General features: G+C 44.7%; 1 protein-coding gene across 1 annotated transcript; it reads right to left on the bottom strand.

The window, feature by feature from the left end:
- Nucleotides 1-8409: 8409 nt before the first annotated feature.
- Nucleotides 8410-12983, bottom strand: LOC144987092 (uncharacterized). Its single transcript, XM_078936023.1, has 2 exons — nt 12603-12983; nt 8410-8929 (listed from the first exon to the last, which is right to left on the bottom strand). Exons 1-2 carry the CDS (start codon nt 12981-12983, stop codon nt 8663-8665), a joined length of 648 nt encoding a protein of 215 aa, XP_078792149.1. The 3' UTR covers nt 8410-8662.
- Between the last annotated feature and the right edge of the window lie 460 nt (nt 12984-13443).

Raw genomic sequence — 13443 nt, 5'->3', positions numbered from 1 at the left:
CCCAGAGCCAGAGAGCAGGGAGGCGCGGAGGGAAAGAGAGCGCCGCCCCAGCCCAGCCAGGAAAGCAGCCCCCCCGCCGCGCCGGAAGAGCCCAATGCAGGGCCCCACCGGAGAGGGACGCCCACAGCCCCAGACGAGCACCCCACCACCACCAAGGAGTTCCGGGCATCCCCCCGCCCCGACCCCAGGTACGAGCCAGGACCCCCCAAGGGAGACCCGCTCCGCACCCCAGGCAGCCACCCACCCGGCCCACGGTTGGTCCAGGTAGGAGCAAGGCAGGGGCCCGCCGCCCCCGCCCAGGAGGGGGGAACCCCGGGGAAAAAAGGGTGGCCCACAAGGGGTGTTATAAATATGGCCCGACCAGGCTCGGCCATGTTGGAAGTTTGGCGGGGCCCAGCGCCCAGGGGCAAGGAACAGGACCCACCCCCCAGGGACACGAACACCCCCGGCTCAGGTGTAATATGAACCCCCCCACCGTGCGGAGAGAGCACCGCCGGGCCCAGGGAGCCGGCACCCAAGGGACACGGCCGCCATCGCCAAGGGGCCCACACCCCCCACCAGGGAAGGGGTAGGGGATAGATGGACCCAGGTCCCACCTTCCTTGTAAAATGTGTGTGCGTGTATGGGTGTTTGAGAGGGTGTTTGTGTGCATGTGTGTGTGTTTATGTTTGAGTGTATATATTGAAGGGGGAGGGGTGTGTGTACTAAGGGGGGTGCAGTTAAAATTGGCGAGTAGGGCACTAAGGGGACATCTCCTGATTAATCACAGTGATGTCCCCTCACCCTCCCCACCAAGGGGCCCTAAATGTCCAAGGTGCGGTTAAAATTGGCGGGTAGGGTGCCAGGAGGACATCTGCTGCTTGCTTGCAGTGATATCCAAGCACCCCCCCTACCAAGGACCCTACATGTCTAAGGTGCAAATAAAACCGAAAGAGGGGGGGCCCACTCCATACGGCAACCATAGGAGGGGGGCCACTGCCAAGTAGCCCCCCCCCCCCAAGGCGCATCGCAGGCTAGGCGCCCCACCCCCTCACCCTAATATGAGGTTAAATGAGGAAGGGGGTAAGTTGGGGACAGCTGGTAGACTGTCCCCTGGTGGTCAAACAGCCGTCCCCCAGCCCCCCCCCCCAGCAAAGGGGCCAGGGCCACCCAGCCCAGGGGCCCCACCCCCGGAGGCGCCGACACCCCAGGCCCGGCACCACCCACCCCACACAGAGAGAGAGGAGCCAGAAATCTGTGCTGATGCTCAAATCTGCATCCCATTTTTTTGTTGGAAGGGCAATATTGTTATCTAAATTACATAAAAGTTTGTATATTTTGGAAAGAGTTCTATTCATTGAAAAATTAATCAGAGTGGTAACTACATCTGGTAGCTTTAAATCGTCGTCTTTAAATTTATACTTTTTAGTAATACTTGATTTAAGTTGCTGATATTACAAGAAGTTATTTATTCCACATTTGTCTTGAAGTTCCTGGGGAGTTATGAATCTTCTATCAGTAATTACGTGCTTTAGTTGTTTTATGCCCCCTGCTTGCCAAGCTGGGAAGTGAATCATTTTTTTTGTTAATAAGGATGTCCGGGTTGTTCCAGATGGGTGTCAATTTGCACGGTTGAATTGATGATTTTGATATTTTGAGAAATTCCCACCAGGCTGTTAAAGTGGCGTTTATATTAATAGTTTCAAAACTATCCTGTTTTTTAACTGTTTGGCTAATAAATGGTAGCTGTGACAGGTTGATCTTTCCACATAACGCCTGTTCCAAGTCTAACCATGAGTTAGTTTCTGGATTATTTTTTAACCATTTTAAGATGTATTGTAATCTATTTGCAAGAAAGTATTTGTGGAAGTTAGGTAATTCTAATCCTCCACAGCTTTTTGCAGATTTTAAAGTTTTTAGACTAATTCTTGCAGGTTTGTTGTTCCATAGAAAGCTTGATATAGATGAGTCTAGTGTTTTGAACCATTTTAACGGCGGTTGTGTGGGAATCATTGAGAAGAGATAATTAACCTTGGGTAAGATTTTCATTTTAACCGTGGCTACCTTGCCCATAAGGGACAGAGGCAGGTTGGTCCAGCGTGTTAGATCGTCCTGTATGTTTTTCAGTAATGGGGTGTAGTTTAGCTGCACCAGTTCTGATAGTTTGGGGGAAAAGTTGATACCCAGATATTTGATATTTCCTGTTTTAACTGGAATTGTGAGTCTTTGATCCATATTCCTGTTGAGTGGTAATAAAACAGACTTATTCCAATTAATGGAATAGTCTGATATGGAGGAGAATTCATTTATGATCATTGCTGTTTCATTTACAGAATGTAAATTCCTTAAAAACAGTCATCCGCATAAAGACTAATTTTATGATGGCTGTGTTTTGTTTTTATTCCTATAATACTCTCATTCTGTCTTATTGCTGCAGCTAAAGGCTCAATGAATATAGCAAAAAGAGAAGGAGAGAGTGGGCAGCCCTGTCTGGTTCCTCTTCCAAGAAAAAACCTGTTTGAAGTCTGTTTATTAGTTCTAACTGATGCATTGGGGTTGTGATATAATATTTTGATCCAATTGATGAATGCTTCTCCAAAACCAAACTTATGGAGGGCAGCAATAAGGAACTTCCAATTTACTCTGTCAAAGGCTTTTTCAGCATCCAGCGATAGTACCGTCATTTCCTGGTTTTCAATGGTGGCAAAGTCTATTATATTAACTAGTCTACGGACATTATCATCCGAGTGTCTGCCTTTGATGAATCCAGTCTGGTCGAAGTGAATTATGTGAGGAGTGATTTTTTCTATTCTCTGTGCTAGTGCTTTGCAGATGATTTTTACATCTGCATTGATTAAAGAAATAGGGCGATAGCTTGAAGGACTAGTGGGATCTTTGTCTGGTTTTAGAAGAAGAATTATGTTGGCTGAGTTCATGTTAGGTGGCATTGATTGGCTCTCATTAATAGATGTGACCGTTTTATAAAATGTTGGTGCCAGTTGTTCCCAGAATTCTTTATAAAACTCAGCAGGAAAGCCGTCAGGCCCTGGTGCTTTACCATTGGGCATAAGTAACAGAGCTTCATGAAGTTCAGACAGCGAGAGCGGAGAGTCTAAGTTTGTTATTTGATCTTCATTTAACCTGGGTAGGTTTACATTATTAAGGAATGAGTCAATACTTTGCTCTGACGGATTGATCTGCGGTGTGTACAGGTTTTTATAAAAGTTTTCAAATGCATTATTAATTTTGACCGGGTCATGAGTGACATTTCCTGTTTGGTCCATAATAGAGGTGATTGATGATTTTTCTCTATTAATTTTAAGCTGATTAGCCAGAAATTTGCCAGATTTATTAGAGTTTTCAAATCTTTCAAGTCGTAGCCTTTGTATTTGAAATTGTGTTCGTTGATTAATGATGTCATTTAACTGCAGCTTTAAATTTTTCAGATCTCCCAGAATGCGCTCCTGTGCTGAAGCAGCATAAGCAGTCTCCAGGGTTTTGATTTTATTTTCTAATTCTAATAAATCTGCTTTCTCTTTGCGTTTTTTGTGCGTTGAATAAGAAATGATTTTCCCTCTCATGACTGCCTTTGCTGTTTCCCAAAGAATGCACGGTGGGATGTCTGGAGTATTGTTGAAGTCTAAGAGGGTTGCCCACTCTTTTTTAAAGAATTCAAGAAATTCCTGGTCCTTTAACAGAGACATATTAAACCTCCACGTTGTACCAGAGGGTGTGGATTTTTCCCTAGAAATGTTTACAGAGACTGGTGCATGATCACTGATAATAATTGGATGGATATTGGAGCTTTGAATATTTTTTAAAAGAGAGTTACTGATTAATAAATAGTCCAAACGGGAGTGTGAATAGTGAACTGGAGAAAAAAAGGTGAACCCTTTAGTGCTTGGGTGACATGAGCGCCACATGTCGCAGAGACCCAGATCATTCATGTACTGCTTTAGAATACTTGCAGATCGCATGTACGCTGATTTGCTGCTGTGCTGAGTCTGTCAAGTTCAGGGTCCAAAACAAGGTTGACGTCTCCTCCTATAATGATTGTGGAGTCAGAGTGAACTGAGAGTGAGGTGAAGAATCTGTGAAAGAAGGAAGAGTCGTCAACATTAGGGCCGTAAACACTCGCTATACAAAAGTCCTTATTCTGAATGGATATATTAATGATTACAAATCTGCCTTCTGGGTCAGTAACTGTATCCTTATGAGTAAAATTAAGATTTTTATTAATTAAAACAGCAACTCCTCGTTGTTTGGAGTTGTAACTGGCAGAGTATATAACTGGAAATTGTAAGCAGCACATAAGGTGATTCAAAGAATTTGATAAATGGGTCTCCTGCAGTAGAGCTATATCTGCTTTTAGACCATCCAGGTGATTTAACACTTTCAATCTCTTTGGCTCAGAGCCAAGTCCACGCACATTCCAGCTAACGATGTTAAGACTGTTCATAGCTGCTCTGACTGAAAAGGTGTAAAGCTAAGTAGTGCTTGTGTACCAGTCCGTGTGCGCGCGCCCACATTGAGAAGCGCTGTGCGCGTGAACGTTTTCTGGCTATGTGAGCTGCGTGTCGCGTGCGTCCTATGAGAGCCTGTGTGAGGTGTTTGCAGTATGTCGGCGTGTGTGTGCGGGATCGCATGTGCACGCCCCTGTGTGCGCTTGTGTGCGCGCGCGCCCGTTCCGTGCATAAATAAATACTTACCGAGGATGAGTTGCTTCCAGGTGATTTACATATAATGAGGGGGGAGAGGGGTGGGGGAGAGTAAAGTAAAGAAGAAAAGAGATAGAAGGGAAAACGAAAACAACAACAAAACAACAATAGAAACATCAGTGGGACTGAGGTGACGAAAAAAAAAAGACTGTTTTCCTGAGATCGAGGTGTGGATTATTGATGATCCGGTTTTCCATTCATTGAAGTAAGTTTAGCGGGTTTCTTCTGGGCAGCGCAGATGTTCTCAGCGCGGATCTGAAAGCCTTCAGCACAGCCAGGGGGTGATCTCCGGGTCCCGGAACAGCCGGCCGTCCACGTAAAGTTTGTCAACGGCCACAACCGCTCTCGAACCAGCAGCAAGATGCTTCCTCCTCAGCGGGAACAGGATCTTCCTTCTACGGAGGATTTTTGCCGGGAACTGGTCATTAACGCTGTAATGCGTGCCTTTCAGTTCCCGTCCGCGGCCCTTCATCAACTCCTTCTGTTTGAAATGTTGGAATTTAGCCACAATAGGACGCGGGCGCTGGTGGTCGGACCTTCTTCCTCCAAGGCGGTGAACCCTGTGGAAGGAGATCTTCTGCACCTCCTCCTTGGGGAGCTTCAGGTGGACCTCTAAAAAGGATCTAACGGTGGCCTCGGGGTCTTCTCCTGCCTCCTCTGGAACCCACGCGACCACTAGATTGTCCCTCATGCTCCTCGACTAAAGATCCAGGAGGGTTTCCTTGATGGATCGGTTCTCCTCGGAGAGACGAGTGGTGTCACTGTTCAGGATCTTGACGGTCTCTCTGAGGGCCTGGTTCTCCGCTGCGAGCTCCCGCACCTGCTGCTGGCTGAATTCCAGAGACTCCCGCAGACCTTGAAATTCTCTATGGAGGATCTCCAGCAGATTGAGGCGGCAATCAAAGCTGGAGAGCTTTTTATCAATCGAATCCAGGATATCGCTCATTCCGCTGCCTGGAGAGGACACAGCCCCGGGAGAGTCCTCAGGCCGTTCACGCTTGGCGGAGGGGGTGGTGGTGGCGGTTCTTGGCTTCACCATGTTGCAGGTATTAAAACACTCGTCAATGAAATTCTCCAGGTCCTCCAGGCTGACAGAAGCTTAATACTCTTAAAAGGTTATGTTAGTTAGCAGGAAATATTTTAATATGGCGGAAAAATTAAACAAGATCGAAAATGTTTGTTCAAATGCTTACGCGCCGCCAAGTCGACTCACCACAGCATCACCTCCTCTACCCTCCCAGTGAGTCCTACCCTCCCAGTGAGTCTAATAAAATAGAAACCGAATTAATGTGAACAAAACAAAACAAAAACTAAACTTGGACGGCCTTTAAAAAGTACATGTAAATACAGTGCTATCAAATTTGATTTTTTTTTTTCAAATGAAATAAATTATTGTCTACATTTTCCAATCTAGTTAGCATTTATACACACATCCAGTAGACACTTGTGCGACTGACTTTCCATTGGCATTTCCACAGCTTCATGGAGTTTCCTCTGAAACTCATGTTGTACAGCCTCAAACCTTCAGTGATCCACATGGTGGCACTGAGTCATCGGCTTTCATTTTATCTGTGGATGGGTCAGGATTTGACCCCACATCATCCTGCAGTTATTAGCAGATGCAAACCACCCGTTGGCTTTGCTATTTAAGACTCTGCCACAGAGTTTCACCAGCTCCGTCTTGCTGGTGAAACTGTTATTGTTCTGCCTTTTGGATCCTGAACTTTACCATAGATTACTGGATTAGTGTTGAGTTTCCCTCGGCTACTATACTCCAAACCTCCTAAAGATTAAAGTTAAACCTTCAAAGTCCCGGTTCCACATTATTACAACAGAGTTTCATAAATTTGCTGCATTTGGAGATTATATTTTCTGAAATCCAAAGCTTTTTCAATCAAAAACATCTAATTAGATTAGAAGTTACTGTCATGATCTCGCGAGAGTGACAGACCCAGATGCTGGAACCCGGAAGGAGACTCGGGAGGCGGCGTGTTCGATGGGAAAAGTTTTAATACTTTTCACAGTTGGGAAGGCATTTTTGAACAATGGATAAATCCCAGGATACTTGGACGACCAGAGGAGGAGGCTGGAGGGTCTTGATGGCAGTAACCGTGATGTCCAAGATGGAGTCAGAGACGAAGCATGGTGAGGCGAGCGGATGATGGACTGCAACCAGGTGAGCTTCTCGTGGGTGAGGTTTCCTGAAGCAGCATAGAAACAAAGTATTAGCGAGGAGCAGACAGGCATGAGGGAAGACTTGAAGTGGCCAGACTAAGCACCGTAGGAACAACAACGAACTGGCATCGAATAATGATCCAGGGTCTCCTTAAGAGGCTGCAGGGTGATGAGGTGAGCAGGAACAGCTGGTTGCGACGGGTGAAGCTGAAGAGGGGGAGGAGTCTGACAGAGGCACCATGACAGTTACATTTGTACATAGAACCCCTTATTTTATAGCAGCTTCAAAATCTGTGCATCCATTGGACTTGTGAGTATTTGGAGAGTTTCTGCTTTTTACAGGATGTCAGTAAAACTTTCAAAGAGCTGCTGTTTGGATGTGAACTGCCTCCCCCACTCATAGGTATTTTGCTTAAGGATGCTTCAAAGGTCCTCAATAGTGTTGACGTCAGGGGAGGATGGGGGCCACACCATCAGTTTATCAGCCATAAATCTCTTAATAGTTCAATGGTCACGCTTAAGTTTTGTGAAATATTCGAAGTTTTCATACTTTGTCCAAAGTATTTAACTATTTTATGCTTTTCAGCAGCAGAGAGATTTGTTTTTTTCCCATATTGCTTGAAAGTGTTAGTTTGCTTAATATTTGTTTTCCCTTTAACTGAACTCAACTGGCAAACTCATTTTTAGCTCAGAGACACAATAAATTCCTTGCTTTAATTAAATAACAAATAATTATATCTTTTTGACACAAATACAATTTGCAATATAATTAGGAATGCACTGTTAAGGGTTTTTAATTTTATGAAGTTTTTTCAATAAATAATCTGTATTTTCGAATTGGTGGCTTTGATTGGACGGCATTTCATGTTTCATTCTTTGTCTTCAAACCAGTTTCCTGTCTGTTTTTCATGTCTAATCAAGAAATTCTTGAATATATTTATTTTTGAATTTATCATAAAAAATACATTTGTATTCAGTCCAATATTTCTTCGATAAAATAATCCACAGAAACTGTAGAATGGCCTCTGACACCACCACAGAATCTGTTTTCACAGCTAATTTGAATAGTGTCAGAAATGAAGGATTGTTCTGGACAGAGCAGATTTTTTACCAGTGTCTGGACAAACCTGCTTTCAGCAGCAGGAAATTAACCTGATTGGTCAAGGACGTATATATGATGCAAACACAGCTGTACTGAAGCCGTTCTAAATGCCATCAGCGCTGCAAGAGTCACTGAAGCTCAGGGTCCAAAGCAGTTGCAGGTCTGAGGAGGTGAGTGTCTGATATTTATTTATTTGGTCAAAATGTTTAAAGATTTCCAACCTTTTAAAGGCTTCTTATGGGTTTCTTTAAAAGGAATGATGATGATTGTGAAAACATCAAACAGACAGTTAAATCATCGGAATATGATGGTTTTTACATCAAAAAGTTGTTTTGTTCGCCCTTTTTTCCAGTTTTTTTCTTTTACATCAACATTTATCATAAGCATTCCAAAATATTGAGTTTTTTCCTAACTTGAGATTTTTTTCTATTCGTCATTTATCATTAAATTTACAGCTTTAAAAATTCTGTGATCAGCTAGTGCTGAATTAGTGATATATGGCCAAGCCAGAAAAGTCAAATACAGGTCAGTCAGACAACAGGCCATTTGTTGAAGGGGGGGGAAGCTGGACAAAGTGATGGGTTGGAACAGGACCATTGCCAGTCTGTGTAATCGTTGGTAGTGGGTCGCAGAGAAGGTCCCATTCAATGACTTCTGTAGAGATATAATCTGGAAAGTTGATGTAAGCTTAAACTGAAGCAAAGTTGACGACAGCAGTTGGGTTGACTTCACTTGAATTTGGACACAGGCTGTAACCAGTAGGTACACCACTACAAACAGTGGCTGAAGAGGAGACAAAGACCAGCGTTATTCCATAAGCAGAGATGTGAACATAACGTAGAGGCAGGATTGCTGTCAATAAGCTACCAAGAGGTGTTCTTAGGCAAGAGACTAAACCCAATGCTGCCCCTGGTGGTTTTATGTGGCACACAGTAGTGATAATTTTCTCCCAAAGTGTGGTACATCAGAGGAGGGATGACAACAGCAGTTATGATTCCACTTTTTGGTTGTCAAGCTTCAAAAGAACGTTGAAAGTCTGTCCACTGGAAGATGGGAAAGGAAAGGTTATTTTTTATCCAGACAAAATTATTTAATTTTTTGTTTTCTTCCAATTCAGGTGTGAGTCAGATGCAGCAGACATGTTGGTAAACTTCTCAACCAAGTCCGACCCTCTTCTGGTCTCCAACTCCTCAGATGCTAAATTCATCTCTTTTCTCAGCTTCTCTGCAGTGAAGTTCCTCCTGGTCTTCCCTTTATGTGGCTTTGTGCTCCATCTGGGTTTTCAAAGATGGCGGCAGCAGCGCTCCTCAAATCCTGTGAGCCACTCTGACATCATCACCTGTCACCTGGCTGTCCTGGAGCTGCTGTGGGGTCCCGGGTTCATCTTCTACCTCTGTGGTAGATACTTACTCAGTCCTGCAGCCATAGGTATGGGATCCTGCACCTTCTCCATGGTCTTCCATGCAGAGATGTTTTTCCACACGCTGACCTGTGTGGATCGGTACCTGGCTGTTGTCCATCCCATCGTCTACATGGGGCTGAGGAGCGCTCGTGGGGTGAAGATCAGGAATGTTGGCATTGCCTCTGGTTGGCTGCTCTGCCTCGGACTGGTCTGTTACGAGGCTTTTTTGGTGGGAAACAAAAGCATGATATCTCTGGTCTGCTTTCTGGCTGTTTCCATCTTGGTGATTACGTTCTGCAGCTTCTCTGTTCTCTGCGCTCTGATCCATCCCAGGCCGGGGGAGGGAGACGGGAAAAAGGAGCGCGTTGACCAGTTTAAGAGGAGGGCTTTCCATACCATCACCGCCATCTGGCTGGTGCTCTGGGTGTGGTTCTTCGCTATTCTTGTTCCTAACATAATTGAACAGTCACCACTTCTCACTGAAAAGGCTAAAAATTATGTGTTTGCTGTTTTAAACTGGTTTGACCTGCCCATCGCTTTGGTGTCACTTCTTTCTCATCTGCACAGATCTGGGAAACTAACATGTTGCCGCTTCAACAGACATTGAAAGTTGGTTTCAAATAAATGTTTTTTTGAGAAAGGGACATTGCATTTCATGTTGACACAATGAATGACAAATCATTTATTACTATTTATTTGTATATTTTTTTCCTGTCTTTTCAAATGATGTGTGATCCATGTCTGAGTTTTGTTTTCTGCAGAACATGAACCTCCTGAATAACCTTTGAACTTAGTCTGGCCATATTGTTTCTCAAACTTTTCCTGTTGAATGAATTATAAAAAATAAAAGAATAACACCTGTGAAGATTCTTGGTTGCCACAGGGTTCTGTCCCAGCCAAACATTTGGACATGTTTGGCTGCTCATCTAAGTAGATTCCTCAGTTCTTCCTGCAGATTTCCACCAAATTTCTCATCTGAGGAAAATGGTGTTTGGGGTATTTTTAATATGTTCTATTGTCATGTTTGTTATAAACACAATTAAGTTTAAAACTACATTTCTGAGTATTACTTTATTCAAATTGTGGTGAATCAGCGTTTGGTAGATATTGTTAGAGGCTTTGGTCCTTGTAATTTGGGTTTGGTGGTTTTTGTATAGTTTTGAGTTTTTCATTGTAAATAAATGCCCATCTTAATTTCAGCCCGGGTCTCGTGAGAGTTTTTGAGTTAATTTAGTTTAGAATTTACTTTGGAATTTAATTTTTTTCCTTATTACCTTTGTGTTACACCCATTTGCAAACCCCTAGACAGGGGTTCTGCAGAAAAATCCAGTATCTATCCGTAAGGTCAGTTGGGACTAAGACATTAACTGTTATAAAAAGATGTAAACAACAACAGACTGAAACCATAAGTTAGAAGATCAGTGAATTCACACAATAAAACAATAGTAAGAGACCACAGCTTTATCTCATCTGGGATTAGTCTCTTTTAGAGACACATGAAAAATATTATATTACAACCCCAATGCATCAGTTAGAACTAATAAACAAACTTCAAACAGGTTTTTTCTTGGAAGAGGAACCAGACAGGGCTGCCCACTCTCCCCCTCTATTTTTGCTATATTTATTGAGCCTCTAGCTGCAGCAATAAGACAGAATGAGAGCATTATAGGAATTAAAACCAAACACAGCCATCATAAAATTATGCCCTATGCGGTTGACATATTACTGTTTTTATGTAATTTACATTCTGTAAATGAAACAGCAACGATCATTAATGAATTCACCTCCATATCAGACTATTCCATTAATTGGAATAAGTCTGTTTTATTACCACTGAACAGGAATGCGGAACAAAGACTCACAATGCCAGTTAAAACAGGAAATATCAAATATCTGGGTATCTACTTTTCCCCCAAATTATCAGAATTGGTGCAGCTAAACTACACCCCATTACTGAAAAACATACAGGACGATCTAACACGCTGGACCAACCTGCCTCTGTCCCTTATGGGCAAGGTAGCCACGGTTAAAATGAAAATCTTACCCAAAGTTAATTATCTCTTCTCAATGATTCCCACACAACCGCCACTAAAATGCTTCAAAACATTAGACTCATCCATATCAAGCTTTCTATGGAACAATAAACCTGCAAGAATTAGTCTAAAAACTTTAAAATCTGCAAAAAGCTGTGGAGGATTAGAATTACCTAACTTCCACAAATACTTTCTTGCAAGTAGATTACAATACATCTTAAAATGGTTAAAAAATAATCCAGAAACCAACTCATGGTTAGACTTGGAACAGGCGTTATGTGGAAAGATCAACCTGTCACAGCTACCATTTATTAGCCAAACAGTTAAAAAACAGGATAGTTTTGAAACTATTAATATAAACGCCACTTTAACAGCCTGGTGGGAATTTCTCAAAATATCAAAATCATCAATTCAACCGTGCAAAATGACACCCATCTGGAACAACCCAGACATTCTTATAAACAAAAAAATTATCCACTTCCCAGCTTGGCAAGCAGGGGGCATAAAACAACTAGAGCATATAATTATTGATAGAAGATTCATAACTCCCCAGGAAATTCAAGACAAACATGGAATAAATCATTTCTTGGAATATCAGCAACTTAAATCTATTATTACTGAAAAGTTTAAATACAAAGATATTTATTTAAATGTCAACACAGAAATCTGCTGCTTGATCGTATCAGCTTTGAAAAAATGTCAACCCAAAATTCATTTAACTTTGAAAGAATTCAGTCTCTTTGGTCTCCCATAGCTGACTCCATGACTTAGGGGGTGGGAGGCCTGGTCGTCGCTGCTCCTTGCCCTTCTGCCGTGGTTCGGGGTGGGGGTTGGGGCCTCCGTTGGTTGGGGGGCCGGGTCCAGTGCCTGGGTTGGGCGGGCTAGGGCGCTGCGTGGTTCTCTGGGCTTGGGTTTGGGGGTGCGTGGTGGGGGGGCTTGAGTGGTGGTCTGGCTTGTCTTGGGGGGGTGGTCCCTTTGCCTGTGCTGGGGGGGGGTTGGCGGGGGGCCCTGCTCGGGGGGTGGGGGGGGTGGGGGGGGGGGGTCAGCGGTGCTGGATGGGCTGCCCATTTACACCTGGGGCTAGGATCAGCCCTTCCCTGGCTCTGGGACTGGACGGGACAACCTTCTTGGGACCCCCGGTCGCTCTGAGTGTCATCCGCTTCGGCTGTGGGGTCTGGGGTGGGGTGGGGGGCTTGTCGGCTTTGTCCAGTGAGGGGGTGTTCTGGGGGGAAGGGGGAGCCCACTACTGGTACGGGACCTTGGGGGGTTGACGGGTCGGTGTCTCCCCTGAGGCAATCGCCGGTTGCCCCGGCCGGTCGGCTGCCTCGGTTCCGTTGAGGCCTGACCAGATCTCTTCTAGGGCCGGCGCTTGGGGGGGAAGGGCTGGACTTGCTCTGGGGAGGCGGGGCTTTCTGGCTCCTCTCTCTCTGTGTGGGGTGGGTGGTGCTGGGCCTGGGGTGTCGGCGCCTCCAGGGATGGGGCCTCCCCCGGCATAGGGGCTGCGGGGGCCTGGCCCCTATGCTGGGTGGTCTACCAGCTGTCCCCAACTTACCGCCTTCCGCATATAACTTCATTTTAGGGTGAGGGGTGGGTGGTTTAGCCTGCGATGCACTTTGGGGGGGGGGGCTACTTGGCAGTGGTCCCACTCCCATGGCTGCCGTATAGAGTGGGCCCCCCCTCTTTCGGTTTTATTTGCACCTTAGACATGTAGGGACCATGGTAGGGGGGGTGCTTTGTCATCACTGCCAGCAAGCAGTGGATGTCCTCCTAGCACCCTACCCGCCAATTTTAACCACACCTAAGACATTTTGGGCCCCTTGGTGGAGAGGGTGAGGGGACATCACTGTGAGTAATCAGGAGATGTCCCCTCAGTGCCCTACTCGCCAATTTTAACTGGTAGCACGGCCGTCACTCTGACATGCCCTGGACGGCATTTTCCATTATGAAAATTAAGGAAAACTTTTTTCACACCAGTGTGGGCTGACCATGGTGTGATGATTACATTTCATTAAGGACTCCAGATCCAAATGTCAA

The sequence above is a fragment of the Oryzias latipes genome, chromosome 18 (genome assembly GCF_053564925.1).
Source record: "Oryzias latipes strain Hd-rR chromosome 18, Olatipes_Hd-rR_3.1".
Lineage (NCBI taxonomy): Eukaryota > Metazoa > Chordata > Actinopteri > Beloniformes > Adrianichthyidae > Oryzias > Oryzias latipes.
The sequence above is the reverse complement of the archived record's forward strand: the minus strand, read 5'-3'. Positions and strand labels throughout refer to the sequence as shown.